Source organism: Passer montanus, unplaced genomic scaffold (genome assembly GCF_014805655.1).
Source record: "Passer montanus isolate IOZ18808 unplaced genomic scaffold, ASM1480565v1 scaffold37, whole genome shotgun sequence".
Taxonomy (NCBI): domain Eukaryota; kingdom Metazoa; phylum Chordata; class Aves; order Passeriformes; family Passeridae; genus Passer; species Passer montanus.
This window is the reverse complement of record NW_024368485.1, coordinates 1,867,938-1,890,823: the sequence shown is the minus strand read 5'-3', so window position 1 is coordinate 1,890,823 and position 22,886 is coordinate 1,867,938. Positions and strand designations below refer to the sequence as shown.

Sequence of the window (22,886 nt, the reverse complement as noted above, 5' to 3'; positions counted from 1 at the left end):
TGCCCACAGCTTCCCTGTGCAACTTCTGCCTGTGCCTCATCACCCTTATAGTCAAGAATTTATTCCCAATATCTAATAAAAGCAGCTTAAGGCCATTCCCACTATTCCTGCATGCCCTTGTCTCTCTGCAGCCTTCCTGCAGGCTCCCTGTAGGTATAGGAAGGGGTTTTTTTTTTCCCCAGGCCACCGAATTTGTCAGGCATGACTTGTCTTTAGTGAAGGCATATTGGCAGTCACCAATTACCACATTATTTATCATGAGCCTTAGCACAGTTTCCAAAAGGACCTGCTCCATAATCTTGCCAGGCACTGAGGTAAGACTGACTGGCCTGTGGTTCCTTGGGTCTTCCTCTTTTCCCTTTTTAAAAGTGAGGGTTATGTTGCCCCTTCTCCAGTCAGGGGAGCTTCCCCAGAGTGCCATCACTTCTTGAATAGGCTGAATAGTGCCTCAGACGCTTCCTTGGCCAGTTCCCTCAGGACCATCCATGTATCATACTAAATGTAAAACACTGCTGTTCCTATAATTTAGGTCATGAAATAAAAATGCCATCAGTGTTGTTACTTTAGGTTTTAATAATAATTTTCAATGACATGAAATAGTTTGATTATCACAACCTACCAGTGGTCAGTGATGTCAACTCAGAAAAATGCTTCACACTCTGAACAAATGGCACACAAAACATACCTTTCATTATGCATTTTAATAACTGGAAGTAATTCAATTCTGATTTTTATACAACCAATTATACATTAACATGTACACATACTCAAGTCCAGTCACAGTGTATACATAGTTTTGAATCTGCAGCAATATAAAATTAGTTCTACCTGTATATATATGTGCAAGTCTGAATAAATCCTGAGTCATTTTAAAGTACTATTATTTAAATCCTGTAAATTTTAACTGATGCAAATAAACCTCAAGTTTTACAACTATTGTGAAGAAGCTATTTAAAAAACAATATATAGCACTTTGCATCAGCTTTATGCATAGCTATGAGCTCTGTACAGTGCAGAGTTTCCATTTCCAGTCTGAATGATTACAAAATCTGAAAAGATGCTGACCATGTTATTTGGTAACTATTGCTTCCTTTGCTTTTTTAATAATGGTGAATGATTTGTTCAGCCTCCAAACAACTAAGTATGGAGGACTCTGACAGGGTTCAAATTATATTCTTCCTGCTGCATATATTTCTGTAAGCATTCAAGTTACCCAGGCCCTTTAATTCTTCTGAGAAAAACTATACAATTATACAGTCAATACTCAGTGTATCTAGAAGGGAAAGAAAATGAAACAACAGTGGAGTATGACCATTATCTTAAACATGACACTATACTGTAAAGAAACAAAAGAGGAAGTGTTCTTTGAGGAACAGCTTGGACAGAAACCAAAAGGCCACTCGGAAACCCTCTGTCAGCATGACACGCTGCCATGGTAAACATGAGATGCTCTCAAACAGCCAGAACAAATTATCTGAGCAAATGGGAAGGAAGCACTGCTGCCAAGAAGGGGATCCAGACTCATTACAAGAATCAGAATCTCTGTACAGTAGTAACAGACCAACTTACACAGAAATGTCTGTATGCTCCATGCCAGGAGAATGCAGGCACTGACTTGGGAGCTGGTGAAGGACACAGGGGAGTGTGGGGGCGTGGCTGTCCCAAACTGGTTCTGTTTGGATGCACCTTTCCAGATATGGAGGAGACACATGGATTTTTTTCTTTCCCTCATTCCTCTTGCACAAAAGTGAAGGCACCACTCCAACTATACTCCTCCAGCATAAAGATCCTGGCCCAAAACTCAGCTGGTCCCATGGCTGCTGTAGTCAAAAACGCCTTTCCTAAAGAAGGGTGAGAATTCACAGATGGTGTATTTTGACAACGTTAGCCCCACTTTATCAATGTTCAGTGGAGATGATGGAGATTTCAGCATTGCAGAGAAAAAGCTCCTGAGGTATTTCTGTGGAATGAAATATAAAATGTCATAAGATTTACTTGATCAAATTTATTACAACCACTTTGAAAAATTAAATGAACACCAAAAAACCCCAAAAATATTTCCATGGGATGTGAACAGTCCTTTCAATAACCATCAGCATTTATAAAAAAGTCTACTGAAATGTCTGTATTAAGCTCAGGAAAAGCAGAAAAGAAGTGTTTTCCAGCATTTATAAAAAAGTCTACTGAAATGTCTGTATTAAGCTCAGGAAAAGTAGAAAGTCTTCACTTTTTTTTTTCACTTCCTTCTTATGCCCAGTTTGGCAACTCTTTTATTCTGTGGTTGCATGATGCTTTCTAGTTTATTCTGCAGTCAGGTAATCATGACATGCTAATACTATTGTCTAGCATTAGCAAACACAGCAGGTGCAAACCTCAGATCCATGCTGCAGGATATTCACCACAAATGGACACAAAAAGACTTTAAAAATCTTTCCCTCATAAAGCTTCCACAATCCTTGCATTCATTGGGGTTTGATGATGGCTATCTGCAGAAAGATTTGCAAATTCCATATTATGTCAGAACCAGTATATTTTCATTGAGTTACCCTCAAAATTTCCTATTTCCTTTCTGTTTTTTGTTTTCGGGTTTTTTTTTCGGGATGTGGAACAGTCCTTTCAATAACCATCAGCATTTATAAAAAAGTCTACTGAAATGTCTGTATTAAGCTCAGGAAAAGTAGAAAGTCTTCACTTTTTTTTTTCACTTCCTTCTTATGCCCAGTTTGGCAACTCTTTTATTCTGTGGTTGCATGATGCTTTCTAGTTTATTCTGCAGTCAGGTAATCATGACATGCTAATACTATTGTCTAGCATTAGCAAACACAGCAGGTGCAAACCTCAGATCCATGCTGCAGGATATTCACCACAAATGGACACAAAAAGACTTTAAAAATCTTTCCCTCATAAAGCTTCCACAATCCTTGCATTCATTGGGGTTTGATGATGGCTATCTGCAGAAAGATTTGCGAATTCCATATTACGTCAGAACCAGTATCTTTTCATTGAGTTGCCCTCAAAATTTCCTTTCTGGTTTTTTTGGGGGGGTTTTGTTTTGTTTTGGGGTTTTTTCTTTTCTTTTTTTTTTTTTAGGGTCTTACTAATGAGAAGCACATGGGGGACACTTCCTTTCCTTCCCATAAGTTAATATTCACCAACCACTTTAACGACTTGCAAATTGCAGTCATATTTGTACCTAGAGAAACTGGTAACATTAACAGTTAGTTTTCACAAACCTGAAAAAGCTTCCATTATATGTGGGCTCATTTGGATGCAACTTTCCAGGTATGTGTGACTTAATAACTTATATTTATAACCTTTGAACTTTTGAACAAAACACTAGGCAAAAGGTTTGATCAGATAGATACTACAAATGCACCCAGTGTCACCCAAACACCTGCAAGGGAAATCTCATCTGGAGCACAGGGATAAACTCCTTTTCTGTACTACAGACTGACCACAGAAAGAGATAACTTTCAAATCATTCACTGGTCTTGGATTCCATGGGAAATATATTTGCAAGCCAGAGAAGCACATTCTCCTCTGAAGAACACAACATTTAGTTATTTGAATGCAGCAGCTCTGGGGTCATGGAAGTGGCTTGTTGAAAAAACTGTCCTAATTATTCACTCATTTCTCAAGAATAATTCCTCCAAACTATAACAATCTGCTAACTTTTTAAGAAACCAGCTGTTTCAATATTACAGAAAGAAGAAGAACAAACATTAAAAAAAGCAAACAACACAAAGCAAACAAAAAAGCAGCTGAGACAAAAACTATTCTCTTGGCAGAAATGGTGAAACTTTCTATTTCATTCAGATCTTCCACAGGTTGCATTCATGTTCATGAAAAAAATTTATTACAAAAATGCCTTCAAGATGAACTGCAATAGACTAAGAGGTAATTTAAAGTGAAAAACAGAGAAACATTTTTCGTAATTAGTTCTCAAAGGAAGGCTCTTTACAAAATGTCCCAAACCAGTAATTCCTGAAGGATGAATATGGTAGAAAATTAAATGTAAAACACAGCATTCTGTTAGCATTTTAGCACTGTGCTGAAAAGTTACTGCAATAATTCTAGTTTATGACTACCAAAGGCTCAAAGGTACCAAAATATCTCACTGGACACATCAAAAGACCTACTGCATTCACCTTGGTATGTATGGCCAGATAATTGACTGTCATGCCTTTTCTTTAAAGCCATTACTCATTGTTTTGGCATGATAGCTCTAATGGCAAAGTAAAAAATCCCTCTGCTCTAAGCATACGCTTATGTGACACACAAGAAACAGCAGGTACACTTCTCTTCCACATCTGTGCTCCAGAGTTGAGTGAAAATCACAGATTCTCTGAACACAAAAGAGATCCTTGGGAAAAAGGCAGCAAGCAGATACTAACAGATAATGATGGAATTAATTTTGTATGAAGGTTTCCTGCCATATGGCTTGACATTATGTGCTCTTCAACAACCACCTCTGAACAAATTAGCCATATTATAAAACCCAGATCTGCATTTACCCTATTTGCAATGCTGGTATGTTAATATAGCCCAGAGCTGCTGTGCCCTTGACACATAGAAGCTGTTGCCTCATTGAAACACAGGCTGCTCTGCCCAAAGATGCTGGCTGGGAGTGTTCCCCTGTAGTGAGGAAACAGTGACTGATGGCACAAGTGCTCACATCACAAGCAGTGATCAAAGAGTTGTGGCAGGGCACTGCAGGGGAAGCCTGTTCTGTCCTGTGGGCTGCAATGGACAGCAAAGTGGAAGAAAGTGACAGGAAAAAAAAGAGTGATCCTTGCAAGGTATGGAAAGATGCTTCCCAAACTCAGATATGAGAAGGAGAGGATGAGAGTCACAGCAAGTTGGGAGAGGGGCAGGAGCACATCAACACCAAGGGCCAGAAATGATGAAGAGTTCCTTAAAGATCCAGAAGAGACTCAGCATGGATTTTGCTGCAGCCCAGGAGGCCACTGCAAGCAGCTAGAGTAGGAGCAAGGCTGGATGAAAGGATCTCCTCTGCCAGCACTCAGTGGACAGGAGGAGAGCTGCTTCCATATCTTTTGTATTAAAGTCCATTTCCAGCAGCAAATACAATTTTTGTCTATTTACAGAACTCTTTTGATGTGTCCTTGAAAAAAAATTTCTTAGCAGAGACTGGCAAGCTCAGGATACCTTCACAGGTCCAAATTTTATACATATTAATGATGTGATTTCTTAGTGATGGCAGCATTGTCCCTGACATGCAAATCACTGTGTAATAGCTACTAGGTTTGTATGATTATCTGGGAAAGAAAAAACTAGTTAACTGCCAAAATATTCCAACATGCTTGGTTTTATTACTCATTTTTGTTTGTTAGACTCTGGCCATTTGTTCTGGATTATTTAGTCTGGTAATCAGTGTTCTTCTAAATGCACTTTGGAGTTTTCATTTCACTAATGGCATTTAACCTGCTATGCTGCTGGTTTGCTGGAAAATATCCTAATGATACATTTGTAAACAGCTTGGTGTGAGGGCACAGGACCCTGGCACTGTAACAGAGATGTAAAAATGGGCAACTCATACATTGATCATGTTGGTTGTTCTGGCTAAACACTCACTCTCAGGAACACCAGCTTAGAGAACAGAAATACTCTGCATGTACAAAACAAGGACAGAAAGCCAGGTTAAAAACTCATCCAAACTAGGAAAAGAAAAGGTGTTTGCCCTCTCTGAAGGCAATACAACCTTCAAGCCCTCTAACTTCAAATTTATGACAGCTGTACCTGCAAGTTTTAACTCTGCAAATGAAACTAAAATGGAGAAAATGGTATAAAGCCCAAAGGCTTTTCTTTCTTTACCCAGTCTGAGTAGTTTTCCCTCCCTTTTAATTATGTGAATCACAAAATGGAAAGCATTTAAAAAGCTTATTAAAAATCATTTTAATAGGGTTCACCTTTTTAGCAATAGGCCAGTGCTCATCTTGTGCTCAATTCATCAGCACAACAAAGTCATTCTAATCATTTTGGCACTACTTTGTGATGTAGGGACTTCATAATTTTATACATTTTAATGTAAAGCCATAACTTAATTTAAAGTTATTAAAGTTACTATAATCAAAAAGCTTTCTGAAATGTGAAAGTCTTCTTATCATCCTTTCAATTGTGGCACATTAAAGAGGAATTCAGTTCAGTGACATTGTTCTCCTAATCCATTACTAACAGTGATAGCCTCAGAGACCAATAGCAGAGCTTAGCAAGAATTGGATTTTTTCATTAAAATTTGGTGTGTTTAAAAACTCATCAACTCTGGTACTTTAAGAAAGTAAAAACATTCAAGCTTTTGCTTTCATACTGCTATTTCTAGAAATTTCCTAAAAAAAAAAAGTCAGTGCTTAAAATACTTTGGAAGATACATTTTAAAACTGGCATTAGAAATACTACCTGCCATACAATATGCCAGAGCTGAAAGCACCAGAAAGTTTAATAAGATAAATCTTACAAGGATTTGGGGATCCTTTTAGACAACAGCTCCTTTTCTGTGAAACAATACCACCCTTTCAAGACCTACATGTCAATCAGGCAGTAAAAGCTTTACCACAAGGTCACAGAAGATCACTGGTGACAGAAGCAGGATTGCTCATCTTATTTCTAACACAGGCTCCTCTCTCCTTTAATATAGATTCTAGTTTCCCCCTGCACCAATCACATAATTATTCTGTTGACTAATGTTAAGTGCTGCAGGCTTTAAATCAGATCTTGATTTGAATTATCCATAGGGCAAAGCATACACAGGTATCACAGCTCTTTCTATAGGATACAAATCTGATTACCAAAAAACCCCTAAAGCCAGACAGATTGAAGCACATTCCCTCAGCCTAAAAGAACACATTATGTTGTAATTAGGTATTTGCACAGTCAGCACTTCCCAAGAAAGACTTTACCCCAAAGCAAGCAGACAGGCACATGATTTGCTTCCAATCTGTGATCACAAAAACAAGGATCTGTTTAAAAGACAAGGCAAAGGGAGCCTGCTGGAATGCAGAAAAGAGAGGGCATGTCCTCCTGCCTTTGTCTCCTAAAAATAAATTGTTGGGCATATGCAAAGGAAAATCAACATTTGGAGATCCTTCTCCAAATTAACCCATTTTCTCTATTTTGGACATTTCCACTGATGTGTTGAAAAGAAAAAAAAATACTTCCAAGGTGGTTTTTCAAAATACCAAATACTGCAGAAAAGCCAGCTGTTGTGTCTAACTACATCCTACTGCCAAAAATAAAGATGGGCTGAAATGGCACTGATAAGTGGTGGTGTCCCATAGAGACTTCAGGTTGGAGAAAGGCCCTGTCTAGGGACATGTTTTATACAGAAAGTGGTAAGAAAATATACAAGTTTCCAGGAAAAATCAGACTCAAACTTTTCATTGGATCTGCTTCTTCCTTGTGGGGTTTTACTTCCCTTTTTTGGGTGTTTTTTTTACTGGCAAAGAAGAATTAAGACACTGTATAGGGAGGTAAGTTAGGATTGGAATGTAGAAGATGGGAACTCATAGGAAAAGGGCTGCAAGCTAAGGCAGCTCTGCTTCATCCAGTACATGCACTGCATCTCAATCACCAACCAGGACTGGATTATCTGGGTCAGATACAAGGACAGCCACTAGCCACAACATAGAAAATTAATTTACAAACTGAGCTCCAAGGGAGCAGGTTTTTTTTATGTGACATATGCCAACGTTACCTGCCTAGGCACATTCAAGCTCATATAGAATATGAGGTACCATTGCTTTGGAGACAGCAATCCGAAATTATGGGGGACCATAACAGATTACAGCTAATACCTTCACCTCCACCAATTCCAGATTCAGATCAATTCTCCACTCACCAGATATAACTTGCTCAGAAACACTTTGGTCTTTTGTGGGCTTTTTCTTTTTCTAATAAAGAAAACATGAAGCTTCAATTCTTTTCCTCAACACCTTGACATATATTTCAAGATATTATAAAGCAGATTTGAGTAAAGTAGGCGAGCAGAACAGCATGTGATATTCAATATCACAAGTGATATTTCAGGCCCCTCAGGAAGTATCTAATGTCACCTGTGGATCCGAACACATTTATCTCCAGCACATATCCTCAGGTCATTCTGTGTGGTTGTGATTTCAGAGCAATGGGGAAAAGACTTACTGCCTGGGAGACTACCTGGTGCCTGAAGGATCTCATTTCTGTGGAAAAACTTGGGAGAGGAAATGTCAGTAATTATGACGGGATCACCTGGCCCATTATGTTCTGCTGAAAGACCCAGACAGCTGGGCTCTCCTTGTAAAAAACCCTGCAAAATTAGACACTGTCAAAGCTCTGCAAAGGTTCCTTGAGGAGCCAAATTTGACAACTGCCTCCAGAGTGTGACTGTCCCTGGTGCCAGAGACCTTGCTCAAGTTGCAGACAATTTGTGTATGCACTTTTTAGGAGAATAAAGACAGAACATGTCTGAAAATGGCAAATCACAATTGCAATAGTCACATTGATGCTGGCTAATTTTTTGCCTTTTTTCTTTTATATATTCTCTGTACTTTTACACATTTATTTGTAGCTTTGCAGCCTATTATTGCATTCACAGCTAGTTTTCCCAGTAGTCTTCCCTGCCCTAATAGGCAGAAAGACAAAACACATTCCAAAGCCTCTATCCTGTCTTGGTTCTTCTTAGAAAACAAGGCCAAGAAACAACTCTTTGGGACATATTTTTCATAAACTAGTTCAGTTTACATCTAAGGGGGGAGGATTTAGAAGGGGCTTTAACTGGGAGGAATTGCATCACCACTAGCAAAAGGCTAGTAACACCAGAGATTCCACTAACCGAGCTGGCCCTGCCCAATCCAAACCCCTGGGTACAGCAGGCAGAGATATAGTCCCTGTTTTGCATGTGAGAGATAAGTTAGGAAAGAATATTTGGATTCATTCTGCCTTGAGCAAAGGCAAGCCTGTCCGTGGGATTGTTTTTGCTCAAAGACCTGGTTACACTTGGTGGGTTAAGCAGAGGGATGGGGAAGCATGTTGTGCACCTCAGGGGGATTTGACTAGGGGTGAGAACAGCCTGTAAGGTTGGAATGTACCACTGGTTGCTGAATGTCACTGCCACTGCATATTTTAATTACCATGGACAATTGTCCAGTCACATCAGTCATGGACCAAATTAACTCTGCCCATATCTGGGGGATGGTCAGTGATCACTGAAGTTGTATTTGTATATATAGTTTTATGTAGATATGTATACATACATGTGTTTACAGTTGAAATGTATTAATTTGGGCATTAATCAGATGATATGGGATAAGGAGTGGAATGTCCTGGAGTAATCCATAATATTATTGTATTCCAAATCTATCTGTGCCCCCCAATATTGTTACTGTATCATAAGCCTATGGAAAATGAGAACCTTGTGTGTGGAGGGGCCATTATCATGGGTGCTTTTAAAACTGCCACTCTCAGGCAGCTTCCACCTTTTTTGCATGGGGTATTTGCTTTGTGGTTTATCTGGTCATTGTTTAGGCAATGGCTTTCCCTCCCTTTTTGGGTTCTCTTTTCATTTTTTTCCTCAGCTCAGAAAGTCAGGAGTTTTGAGCTGCCTTGGGGTGAATTCCACAGGCACCCTCCATACAACACTCCTTTGGCCATGTTTAGAGGTACCTAAATGACTTTAGAACTAAGCAGGTAAGAATCAAGCTTCTTTAAGCAGCTAAATTGCACTAAAAAATACCAGGACTAAGATTTTTAGCCTCTTGGGAAAGTCTCTCTATGTTTTCCATGCACAGCATAATGCAGATTCCTTGAATCACAGTTAGTTTCCTCCAGAGTTGTACAGGTGAAGCAGATTTTACCTCTACATCTCCAGAAGTGCTTGAGTGACACTAAAATTTAATTTTACCCAAGGTGGTACTGAAATTTACTCAAATTGATACAACTTTTTGAATTTTCTTAAATTCAAAGCAAGCATTCTGAGACATGCCAGTTATGATTCCAGGTGAAACTGCTCTCTCGGGTTTTCAAAACCCACACTATTCATTATAGCTGTTTGGAGCACTTTTCTGTGCAAGTCTAATGGCATGAGCACATTATGCTGAATTACTATTATGCCACATCAATTGAATCAACTTCTTAAGTCAGTCTACATCCCAAATTACAATCTTATTCTGCCTATAATTTGTTTAAAATCCACAGGACTTCTTATTTCTTACAATGTCTGCATGGTAAAAGCTTACATTTATTGGCTTTAGGCAGCTCTAATGAAAACTGAATTGCAGGCTGGCAGGGAAGCAATAAAAAGGCAGCAAGGGCCATGATTTACAGGTGGTCTATCAGTGTGAGTCTTCTTTGGAAAGTGAATGACCATTCTGAAAAGGATCAAAACAGACCTGACTAGTGAAAGAAACCAATCTCTTCTCCAGAGCACAAGTCAGAACAAGTCCTGTCAAAATTTATTTGGAAGGAACAACAGGATTGAATTTAGCATGCACCCTGGGCCAGGAGTGTGTGACAGTGTGTCACCTGCTGGAGTGGGCTTGGCAAACACCTACCAAACAACCTGACGTGCACCACCCTCTGCTTCCTCTGGTGAAATCCCATGCTGGAGGATGACTGATACTCTTGCTTTGGAAAGGGGTACTACCAGATTCAACCCAGTGTCCTTGGCTGACCACTCCTTTTATTCATCTGCCCACATGTGTATGTGCAGAGCTATTAATGGAGGTTGAGATGAAGGTACACAACTTCAAAACTTGGCTTGCAGGAGTATGTTGGAAAATTAACATTTTATTGGTATGGGATCAGTGGCTGACCTCTGCAAAGTTCTGCTTCTTTGTATCTAGTGACTGTAACCAATAAGTAAAATCAATTCTATTTATGCATTTTTGAGCCCAACAGGGTCTCACACAAAGAAGCAGAGCCACTCAAAAATAAGATTAAACGCTCTGCTGCTGAGAACTGCTGCAACTCCTCTTTGAGGGCTGATGTCTCAAAACCAGAAAAGCCATGTGCCTTGGTGATGGATGGGAACCTGGCATGTGAACTTGCTCTCAGATGGCTTATTGCAAAGTCTGTCTGCCAGCAAGACTTCAGTGCTGTTGCTGAAAAGGAGTTATTTTTGCTCTTAAATTTTTCAGTGGTTACTAGAAGATATGAAAGGCACCTGGTACAGACTGACTATACCTAAATTAGAAAATGATCTATGACATGGATTTCATGTAGCTGATATTCACAGTAAGGCCCAGCCACACACGCTCTTTTCTTGCCTTTGTGGATGCATCTATGCTCTTTCCTTCCCTGATCCCACTGCATCCCTATTCCTCTAGTGGGAAATTAAAGCCATCACTCCAAGATATTGCATTCTGTAGCTCAGACTGTGAGTATGAAACAATCCTCTCTAGGATTATCAAACACCAACATTTGCAGCGGTTTGCTTTGGCACCCGCAGTGCTACTGGTGTGCATTCATATCTGTGAAAAGAGAGAGGAGTTTCCTTTTATTTTCCAATAAGTATCAAGTTGCATTCTGAACTCCATCTGAACTCTGTGTGTTCTGAAGTCCATCTTACCTAAATTCTGCTAAGAACAGTAATTACCACCACACTGTCAGAGGCAAACATTCATTCTTTAAGAGCCAGGCTGGTGAGCAGCTGCATAAAGCTTCTTTTGGAAAGCTTTGGCATTAGGGATGTTGTAGCTGATGCCTGTGTCTAATAATTTCCTTTTTGAGTAATCACTTTGAACAAACATATATACAGTAGCTTTGAAAGGTCTTTGTGACTAGTGTCAGTCAGGAAAAAAAAATCAAACAGAAATGGTAATTCTAACCCCACTTGACAGGATTTTTGCAATACAGACATCAATTCACCTATAACTAGCACAGGTTCTCTCAGTTAAATATATTTAGGAATGGGGCAGTGAAACAAAGAAAGACTTGTGGGGAGCACTAATGAAGTTCATACTGAATATCCAGGTGATGAATAATTTAAAATCACAGTAAAATGTTTCTGTCCTCATGACTTCAAGGAAAACCTTAATGTCTGAGGCAGATTCAAACATTCTGTTTGCTCAAATTTGTTGACAAATATTTTGAGGGTTTTTTCCTTCTCAGACATTTTTATTGCTGGCTTCCACTATTAATTAAAAAATTAATAAGACACCTAAGTGACAAGAATCAATCCAAGTTAAAGAAAAAGGTGCTATTTCCATTATTTCACCTTTTCCTTAAGAACCAGATCCCTGGAGCCATCTCAGCATAATGTTACTTTTAAAGGGGAAACATGACAGAGCTAAATTTACAGTCTTATTAAAAAAAAGCCCTAGAAATCATCACCTCCAAAGGAACTCAAGTGAAAATATGAACTAAAAACTAAACAAAGGATTTGACTTCTAAGTTAATCTAATTTTGGAAGGTTAATTTTGGCTGAAGGTAACAGCAATATTTCAGCCAGTTCAGTGTCTACAATACTTTCCCCAGATGGTTTTACAGAGTGGACAGCAAAATTGAATTATGCAGCTCATTCAAGATTTATTTCTGCCTCCTGCATTAACACCTATCATTGAAATCCTCACTGGCAGACATCAGGAAGTGAGAAGGACAATTATATGATTAATTTTAAATAAATTGAGCATGTCTATCTTTTAAAGAGGTTCAAAGTGCCAAGAAAAAAGAAGAGCAGAGGCGATGCCAGGAAGATGTATGTGCTTCTACAGAACTTGACATAGGCTCACATTACCATAGTGTTAACAGGCTGACTTTTATTCCCTGAGCTCTCTAAGTGGCAGCAAAAGACAACACATGACTCCTATTGACTGCTGAGCTTTATTTCTAGATCACAGGATATTCTGAATTGGAAGTGATCCACAAGGATCAAGTCCATCTCTTAATGGAATGGCCAAGCTGGGGATGGAAACCACAACCTTGGTGTTACCTGCATCACACTCCAACCAACTGTTGATCCCTAAAAACCCCACCAGAGATTTTGCTTGTTTCTCCCTTTGCTGTCTGCAAACCAACCTGGGGAAATGCAGCCCTGAGAACAGGGAAGAGGAAACAGGGAACAGAGACAAGGAGACACTCTGAGGCTTGGGAGAGTTCTTGTTTTCCTGTAAGCAACAACCTGTTCAGATTTTGTTGGCATAAAAGTTGTTTTTTCCTAAACACACTGGTGACAGCAAGGGCAAGAAAGAAAGTCCATGAATGCAAGGGTTCTGACCAAAGAGTCAAGAAACACAGCTCAATCTGCTATGTCAGCTTAGACTCCTGCCCAGTTTCTCTGGCTGCACAATGGGAAAACAGGGCTAAGAATAATCTTCATTACTACAGCAAAGCATGAGTCTAAGAGAAGAAGAAAAAAGAATAGTCAGGGGAATGGTATGATACAGAAACACAGTATCCATACAAGCTGGGATTTCAGGAAAATTTCTTTTTAGCGTCGTTCACAGACCTCGCAACTCACCAAGGAAATAAAGATACTTTGCAGTTAAATTACAGATACTTTCACTGACTCAAGTATTTCTTGTGGCAAGTACTTCCTTTACAAAGCTTTTCCTTAAAAATACGAAAGAAAAATGAATATACATCATCTGAATTCACTTTCAAAAAGGATCCTATACACTTACCTACTGATTTCTATTTGCAAGAAAGGACAGATAAACAATAACTTCTGTTCATTAACATTGCTCAGGAGATTTGTTGGCTGTGTCACTTAAGGCAGATTTAAACAAGTAAGCTTGGCTCTGGAGTGAAATTACAGTCTTTAAACTGCAAAACAATAATTTCAGAGTTTTGCCCTGTAACATGTCCCTGATGAAAAGCTAAATTAATAGATTGCAATAGGGTATTTTGGGTAGATAATTTTAAATACATTTAGATGTTTTCTCTTAAGATGTATAGGTAAAAACTTGCACATTATTTTCCAAAGCTCTATGGCAATGTCAAATACAGTTCAAAAGACTTGATACTATACCAACAAACACCAAAGCAAAAGTGCTTACAGTGCAACTACATATCATGCTGGAGATCAAAGTTGAATTGTCAGGTTCATCTCACACAAAAATACTTCATGTAGTGTGCTTTCCTACAAACAAGGCAATGTGAAGCTTTCAGTTAGTTAGCATTTGTACCAGCTAGCATAAATAAAAGAACTTAATGTTATACACAAACCTTGAACTTACTGTGATTTAAAAATCACAATCCTTATATTTTGGGGCTCTCTGGATTCTTTTATTCCAAGTAATTTCACCTCCATTATGATTAAATAGGCCCTTCTAAACTTCTAAACCCAGGCTGGGTAACACTACATCTCAATCTTCAAACAAAGCAAACTCCACAGCAGCCAGTTCCCCTGATTCTAGTTGCCTGGAAAGGTACCAAAAACCCCACTGTTCTTCTCAGTACTTCTATTGTGGCAAGAATCCTAGAGATGATATGTAGGAAAACCGAAATTCTTCCTAAACTGTCTTGCAAAGGGACAAATCTAATTAGGCACAAGGAACTGCAGTTCCTAAGAGATGACCTGTGGGAAGCACTGAACTACCCAAAGCTATTTCAAAGCAAGAAGTTCAGAAAAAATTATATGGAGTTCCAGCCTATTTAAGATGCATGAATACCTAATGTAAAAAATGTGTAAAGAAGAGCAGAGCAATTTCTTTATCACCACCACTAGGACGACCGCTCCACTAATAATCTTACATCACAGAATATTTGTTCAGAACACTTACTGGACTGGTATTTCAGGCTGTCATTTATTTTTAGTCAATAAAATTAGCTCAATAAAATTGGTCTGCTAGCTGTACTTTGCTTTTCCTAAAAATGCTGAATTAGCCATTAGCTCTTGACTAAGCAAGTGGAACAGCCAAACAAGCTTTTATGCCCTACTGCAGCTATACCAACACATAAACTATGAAGCTGGAAAGAGATTGCAAAGGGTTTTCAGCAAATCAAGGAACAGAATCAGGTGTGAAAGTCAAGTGAATACAAGCCATGATTCTACTTGATACCAAGGTCAAACACTCTCACCTTGCACCTGACCAAATTCCCATGTGAGAAGCACACTACAGTCCAAAAGCCAAGGATCCAAGACCCTCACAGAGACAATTCCTCCATTTGCCACTCTCCAGTTACACCAGTGACGCACACTCAGGGCTCATACTGGACTGAAGGACACAAGGCACGAACAGTATTTGAAACTGGTGGTGCCTTGGCCATCTGCCACTATTGTGGCATTACTGCCACTTTCACATCACAGCTCAAGACACTCCTTGAGCCTTCAAAGCATTACATGACTTTGGAAACCATCACTGGTTTCTCTCACTCTTCACCAAGGAGGCTGCAGCTGTGAGAGCTCTCTGGCTATGAGCAAAGCCAGAGCAAACCACTGCAAAATATGCAGTGAAAAGAAGCACTGTGATTAGAGATCTAGACATCAGGAGGTTTTGATCAGACTGTTGCACTGAATTCTTCATGGCAAGGATAGCAACATTTGCTTGGCTCCTCATCCTCTTTATCTAACTTGCCCTTAGCCACAGGGGATCTTCAGCTCCTCACCACTGTGAGTTGTCAGGACTACTTAGTGGAATGGCCAAGGGGCATACAGCAAAACATATTCATGTGAACAGTTGCCATATATTCTTATGCTTGCAAAATATATAGGTAATAAAGCTTTAACAACCTTAGTTAAAATAGATACAATATAATTTTAAATTAACACCCGGCTGTAGAGCTGTACTACATGGCCATGATCAAAGCACTGCTATACACAGCAGTTTTAACATTAAAATCATTACAATAAAATCTGTTACTAAACCAATGAAATGTCAGAAAGATTAAGAGATTAATTTTTTATTGGTAAAAAAAAATGTAAATTGAGTACTAGACTGGAATATGGGCTTGCCTTTATGGTATCTATCAAGGATGTGAAAGAAAAAAATAATTCATTTTGTACTTCAGGTAAGACAGCCTGACATCAGAAGTCAGAGGGAGGATGTTTTGTTGGTAGATCAAAGGAAAGGTGAAGTATGTAGAAAAAATGCAAACCACCTAAGAAAATATTCCAGTTGTAAGCAATCTACTTTTATATTAATTTCTCTAAAGCTCTACCTAATGCTATTTTAGCTCTACAAAGAATATAATTCTTAATGACTTGCATGATCAAGTAATCCCCATGTTTCTGCAATATAGTTGCAAGGTGTACAGCCTAGTCTTTGATCGTGCCTCTTCTTCTTCCCAAAACCCCACCTCCTGCCCCTGGGCTGCAGTAAAACATGCATTAACATAGAAATATAAAACCTAACGTGTGACAGAAGTTCAAAATCATGCTATCCACACAGCACTGTAGAACTCCCAAAATAAACCCTCAAACTCAATAACTTGTCACAATAAAATTAATTTTTAAAATTAACTGAAAGAAAAAGAATATATTCACAAAGCTGGGTTACAAAATAAAACTCAAAGATGCCTAAATATCGCTTCAGTTCTGTCATGAGATATTTGGATATACTATGACAAAATGGTACATCTCCAACTAACAGATTGCATTTAAAATGCAGTATTTTTTTAATCTTGTCTTGCACAGAGACCAGCTGTCTACAGTGAACACTTACCTCACCCACCACCTTTCCCCCTTAAATAAATCCATCTCCTATGAACATCTCTAAGAGTTCCTTTTTTTTCTAGATTAGGAGTAATTTATTTTTTCAGAGATGTTTCCTTACTTTGCAATGTACTGCTGCCATCTCCTGTGTTAAACGAGGCAGCAAGTAACTTGATACTTACAAACAGACTGTTTAATGTTGATCATATGGGAATGGCTTCTGTTGCTGCAGCAGGGAGTACTCCTCCTAAACACACAGCAGAAGCCTGTAAAAAGTTGGTATTACCTCTAAGTGACACCGTCGTTCTGCAATCACTCTCTCATCCTTGTTTCCAAAGAGCTTCTTTGGAGGGAATTCTAAAGTGGCAACCTGGAAGACATAAAAGGATGAATCAGCATCAGAAGTGACAAGCTCAAATGAGAAAATTCTGTTTAAACTAAAAAGCAACTAGGAAGAAGAAACTGCCAAATATTCATGAGCGACACTATACGCTATTAGTAAATAGCATATTCTACATTTCTACTGAGGTTACTGTGATCTGCTCTGCAGTATTGCTAAGATGGATACTTACAAACAGACTGTTTAATGTTGATCATATGGGAATGGCTTCTGTTGCTGCAGCAGGGAGTACTCCTCCTAAACACACAGCAGAAGCCTGTAAAAAGTTGGTATTACCTCTAAGTGACACCGTCGTTCTGCAATCACTCTCTCATCCTTGTTTCCAAAGAGCTTCTTTGGAGGGAATTCTAAAGTGGCAACCTGGAAGACATAAAAGGATGAATCAGCATCAGAAGTGACAAGCTCAAATGAGAAAATTCTGTTTAAACTAAAAAGCAACTAGGAAGAAGAAACTGCCAAATATTCATGAGTGACACTATATGCTATTAGTAATATCACATTCTACATTTCTATGAGGTTACTGTGATCTGCCTGCAGTATTGCTAAGATAAAGATGCATTTTGTCATCAGAGACTGACTGAAAGAAAATTTAGGAATTATACTACCACTGTTTGCCCACATAAATATTAAAAATTCACAATTCAAATGTGATGTAAATATTAAAAATTCGCAATTCAAATGTGATGTGATAGTATCATATAGGAAGTAAAAACAATTTCTGCAGAAAAGTGTATCTTAAAAGACTGCATTTAGCCTCTTAAAATCTGTGGTCTCCAACTGTATGGTAGTGTAATTTGTTTGGTTTTACTTATATTCTATCAAGAATGGAAGATCACTGGATCTAAGAACTAGCACTGAAGTCATGCTCTGGGAGATGCATTGCTGGACTACAGCCAACACCTGACCTGAAGCTTTTGTTGTGCCCTGAGCTACCCCTTCTTGTATCTCAGCTGCAGCTCAATGCCATTCAAATGTCCATGCTGGGAGCTGACAGCTTCAACTTCTGAAGAGAATTCAGACATGCAAGCAAAATCCTGCTCTATCACACTGAAAATGAGAAAAAGGCAACAGCACAACAGCTAAAAACAACTGAAGATGCATTTTGTCATCAGAGACTGACTGAAAGAAAATTTAGGAATTATACTACCACTGTTTGCCCACATAAATATTAAAAATTCGCAATTCAAATGTGATGTGATAGTATCATATAGGAAGTAAAAACAATTTCTGCAGAAAAGTGTATCTTAAAAGACTGCATTTAGCCTCTTAAAATCTGTGGTCTCCAACTGTATGGTAGTGTAATTTGTTTGGTTTTACTTATATTCTATCAAGAATGGAAGATCACTGGATCTAAGAACTAGCACTGAAGTCATGCTCTGGGAGATGCATTGCTGGACTACAGCCAACACCTGACCTGAAGCTTTTGTTGTGCCCTGAGCTACCCCTTCTTGTATCTCAGCTGCAGCTCAATGCCATTCAAATGTCCATGCTGGGAGCTGACAGCTTCAACTTCTGAAGAGAATTCAGACATGCAAGCAAAATCCTGCTCTATCCCACTGAAAATGAGAAAAAGGCAACAGCTGAACAGCTAAAAACAACTATTCAGATCTTTACTTTTAGTTCTTCCAGAGAGGTATTCAAAGCCAGCTCCTCATTTCTTTTTCCATCCTGTGGGGGAAGGTGGATAGGGAGAGAGAAAGAGAGAGAGAGAGAGAAGGAGGGAGGAAAGTGCCTCCCCTTTTTGTATACCAATAAATAAAATACTTGAACTAATTAAAGCCAGCTATGTCTGGAGAACACACTAAAGACTCAAGAGCTGGTAACAAGTACCACTGAACCTGGTCTAAGCCACCGCTGGGAACAATGCAGGAGAAAGAAGGTCCTCTCCCCATAAATTGTGTTTGCACTTGAAGGTAAATCAAACCCATTTTTTTCCCAGCACTCACATCATGAGATAGACTAATGCAATCTCCCATTGGAATTGCTGGAGTTGTTTTGCAGGTGAAATCCCTCTGTAAAATTGCCTCCTGCATTAATTCCCCAGGCTGTTTGATGATATTGAACCAGTAAAAAAGATGCATCATTTTCCATTCTATCAGCACATACAGGACTGTAGAGAATTTACAGCTGGTTACAGGGAGCAGACATACACTGATTTAAATTAGGAGCTCCATTATTAACATCAAATGTAAGCATCTTTAAAATTCAGCAGAATTCTGCAATACAAATGATTTATTCCCACTCTCTGGTTCAACTCCAACTTTGATAATTTTAAAGAAATGTCTAGACATCTTAAAATGATAAAAGTGATGTGGGGCACCAGAGGACATGGAAGAGATGTCTGCTCTCCATCAATCTTGCCAGTATGTCCCAACTACATCCCTCAAATTTCTCCAACCATATTCTTCTCAGTGTGCCTGCTTCTTCACGTTGGCAGAACAAACAGTACACAACCAAACAGTATCACATTATAATGTCCTGGGGACTTATTTTCACTGCATTACTCTCTTTTTTGCCTATAAATGACTCTAAGTGCTAATATTTTCAAGGACTTCAAAATCCCACATCTGCAGAAATTGCATTTTATTAAATAGTACTGCATCATGACACTACCAGGAACAAGCAAGGTAAAACAACTACCACCACAATCCCCTCCTGGCCTAGGGAGACTGTTTTTTATATTTATTTGCTAGTAAATACTTTCATAATAGAATTTTAAAATAGTGTCTATTAAAAACCAATTTGCACAATGAACCTACCACGACAGCATCCTCAGACCTACTCTGTGGAGTCAAAGTAAGGTTTTAAATCAGGAAAGATTTCCTTATTTAAATTAAGTTCCATCTGAACAGGAATTTGGGGACTAATTCTACATAACTTTGGGGTGAGCAAGGTGTTTTCCTAAACTTTCTGGGTGTGTCTTAGGAGAAAAACAGTTGTATTTTATAAAACCAATGTGCTTTGTGGAACAATTTCAAACAGAAATAGCTACTCACATTGCTTTACCATTTCTTAACTCCCAAGTCACTCCCATGCACATATCTCTGAAACCAAACCAAAGTCCATTACTATAGTAATGAATTTAATATGCAAGACAAAGCTCTCAGCCAGTAAACTTTGCTCTGCAATGCTCAAAGTCATAACACATACCCATATGAAAATCATGAGTTTATTGCTGGTCAAGAAGTGGGGATCTGCATACTTTGTACATAATAAAAGCCACCAGAATGTCAATGTGCCAAACTATTCCTGACATACATCTATAAAGTTAATATGTTTGTCATATGCCAGTGTTGCCAGTGTGTGTCTAGAATATACCTATTTATACATTTATGTCACTTGGAAGGATTTTTTGTCCTGCAGAGGTATGTTATAAAGGACTAATCAATTACTGCAGATGGCATCTCTATTGGCCAGATGCATAAGTTACACAAACCTCAGGCCTGCTAGAACATTTCTGTGTCCCACACTGTCCTGGTGTTTCCTGGCTCCTCTTTTAGCTAGATGATTAGCAGATGGCTATGTCACAAATAAAGTACAAAGACCATTTCCATCACACAACAAATGCCCACCCATCTACATGACAGAAAATGCTCCAGCCACAAATTTCATCATCACTTCAGCAACTCACTCATTTCAATGGGTTCTACTCCACTACATGCCCACAGTCTAATGCCCACCAAAATGAGAAAGAGACATTCAAAACCCTGCAGGCTTTAGTTTCAGGCTATCCAAACACTTAATGCAAACATGACAGCACTAGTTCCCACCCACTTTTCAGCTTGAAAATTATCTTTGCAACATAAGAAATGGATGCATCCATGCAGTGAGGTGAACTGTGCAGTTCTCTATATGATTGAAATTTCAGTGTAATAGGAAGCCAGTCCATTGTACTATATTTATATAAAAATACACTATTAGTATATTTACCAGAGATAGTATGCTTATTATACATATATATACACACACACACATATATACACACACACACCCCCACCCCATTGATCTTCAACACTCTGACTTATTACTTTTAATGCAGGGAAAAATACATTGGTGCAAGAGCCCCAAAAAGATACAGAGTGACTATAAAACATTCTTATCTCATCATAATTTTGGTTCCTAAAAAAATAAATTAAAAGAAGCTCAGCAACATAAATACACTGAAGTAATGATAAATGTTAACATAACGCTGTATAAAAATCCTCTGTCCTAATGTACTATTTGATATACAGGCTATGAACTTAATTGTGTGAAATTCAGCAAAGCAAGGTTCAATAGAATTTTGAGGTTTATTTATACTTTATTCATTTAAACCAAAGTGCAGTAGCAAATACTTCAATAAATATTTCAAATTTTGCCACTAGCGGTGCTACAGCACCTTTATGAAACTGTACAGTAACTTCAATGGAAATAATCACTGTTACAGGTAAATGCACACAGTACAGTATGTGACTGAGCAGCATTTGTCCTGGAACTGAAATATGTAAGAGATCTTGCAGGTATGGATTTTGCATCAAGATGCTTGCCTTGGCTCAAACACTCTAAGGGAATTCCACACTATCCAGATTCAGGAGTATAAATTATTCTTTCAGAATTAAATGTTTGTATACCCTCTGGCCCAAATTAATTCTTCAAGGGTCTCACCTTGACGACGAGATGAATGTTTTGTGACAATGCAAGGCGTAACAGTGGAACTGGACAGGCAGTAAGGGAAATCATTTTCCTTCCATGGAATTTCTGAAGCACACTCCTCCCTCCCTCTCCCACTTCCTGCAGTGGCAATGGAAGTGTTTGGCAGACAGTCTTTTTTGGCAGGGATGTTTTGTCGTTTTCTAGGGCTGCTGATGAGGTGATGTATTTTCTGTCAGGGGAAATTAAGAGGCATATTCCCCAGCCTGATAGGAAGAGAGGGCTTGAATGATTTCCTGAGAAGCTTCTGTATATAGCATGCAAGATTTCTAATTTTTATTCTGACAGCAGAAGCATCTCCCTACTAAAATTAATCACTGCATCCCTGCAATCCAAATTTCATTATATCCACAGGAGTGCACACACATGCATACTTGCACCATGGGCAAGGCTAGGACTGTGCTTAGACCCAAAAGGCAAAGCCAGATCATATATTCTAAAATAGCACAGAGACCTCAAGATTCCATATCAGCACTCCTAATGTCTTTTAGACATTAAACTTTTTACAGTTAATGATGTTTATCCTACCTGACAACTGTTGCTAGGCAGTAGCAGTTGTAGAGAGAGGCAAACAGTAATTTGCAATTTACTCCCTAATTTCGTTACAATAAATAAAGGCCATGTTTTATTTCTAGGTCTAGCATTATTTAGAGGCATGTTATTTGTCTGTCTCAGCAATATTATCTGTAAGAAACAATACTTACCTACCACAATGGAGTATTTGTGAGTTAGTACAATCAAATTTAGACAGGTTCAGTCCTCAAGCAGAAGGTGCTTTGTACACAGTACCTGTTATTATAGTAAACTTTAAAAGGCTGAATGGATTCCTCTTCTCCCACATTCCAGTCAGGAGACTGGTTTTTGGCAGGCATTTAATGCTGGTAAGAGCAGATGGCAGAACAGCAAGTGACCCTTTATTTTGTCACCTATTCTATCTTACATTCAAGTCTGACCTTAAGTTTCTGGGAACAGCACATGCCTAACAACACCTATTTGGAAGCAAACCCTTTTAAAGTGAAACCAGACTTCATAGTGTTCAACTACTGAGCCCCAGGGAGAGATGTGAATTTGGAGACTGGCCTTTTGGAAACCAAGATAGTGAAATGAAGGCTCCAATACCATGAAATGCTCTGCCTGGGATGGGGTGCACTCTCATTTCAGAGCCTTTATGGAAAATAGTCATAAGCATTTGAAGGGTGTCCTTTAATTTCT

General features: G+C 38.7%; 1 protein-coding gene across 3 annotated transcripts in view; it reads right to left on the bottom strand.

Moving 5' to 3' along the window:
- Positions 1–682: 682 nt before the first annotated feature.
- Positions 683–22,886, bottom strand: part of KIF16B (kinesin family member 16B) — a 137,416-nt gene continuing 115,212 nt past the window's right edge. For all 3 annotated transcript variants that reach the window (XM_039716909.1, XM_039716910.1, XM_039716911.1), the window contains 2 exons: positions 17,262–17,345; positions 683–1,960 (listed from right to left, as the gene is read on the bottom strand). In XM_039716909.1, coding sequence (XP_039572843.1) covers positions 1,802–1,960; positions 17,262–17,345 — 243 coding nt within the window. In that variant the 3' untranslated portion in view covers positions 683–1,801. The remainder of the gene's footprint in view (positions 1,961–17,261; positions 17,346–22,886) is intronic.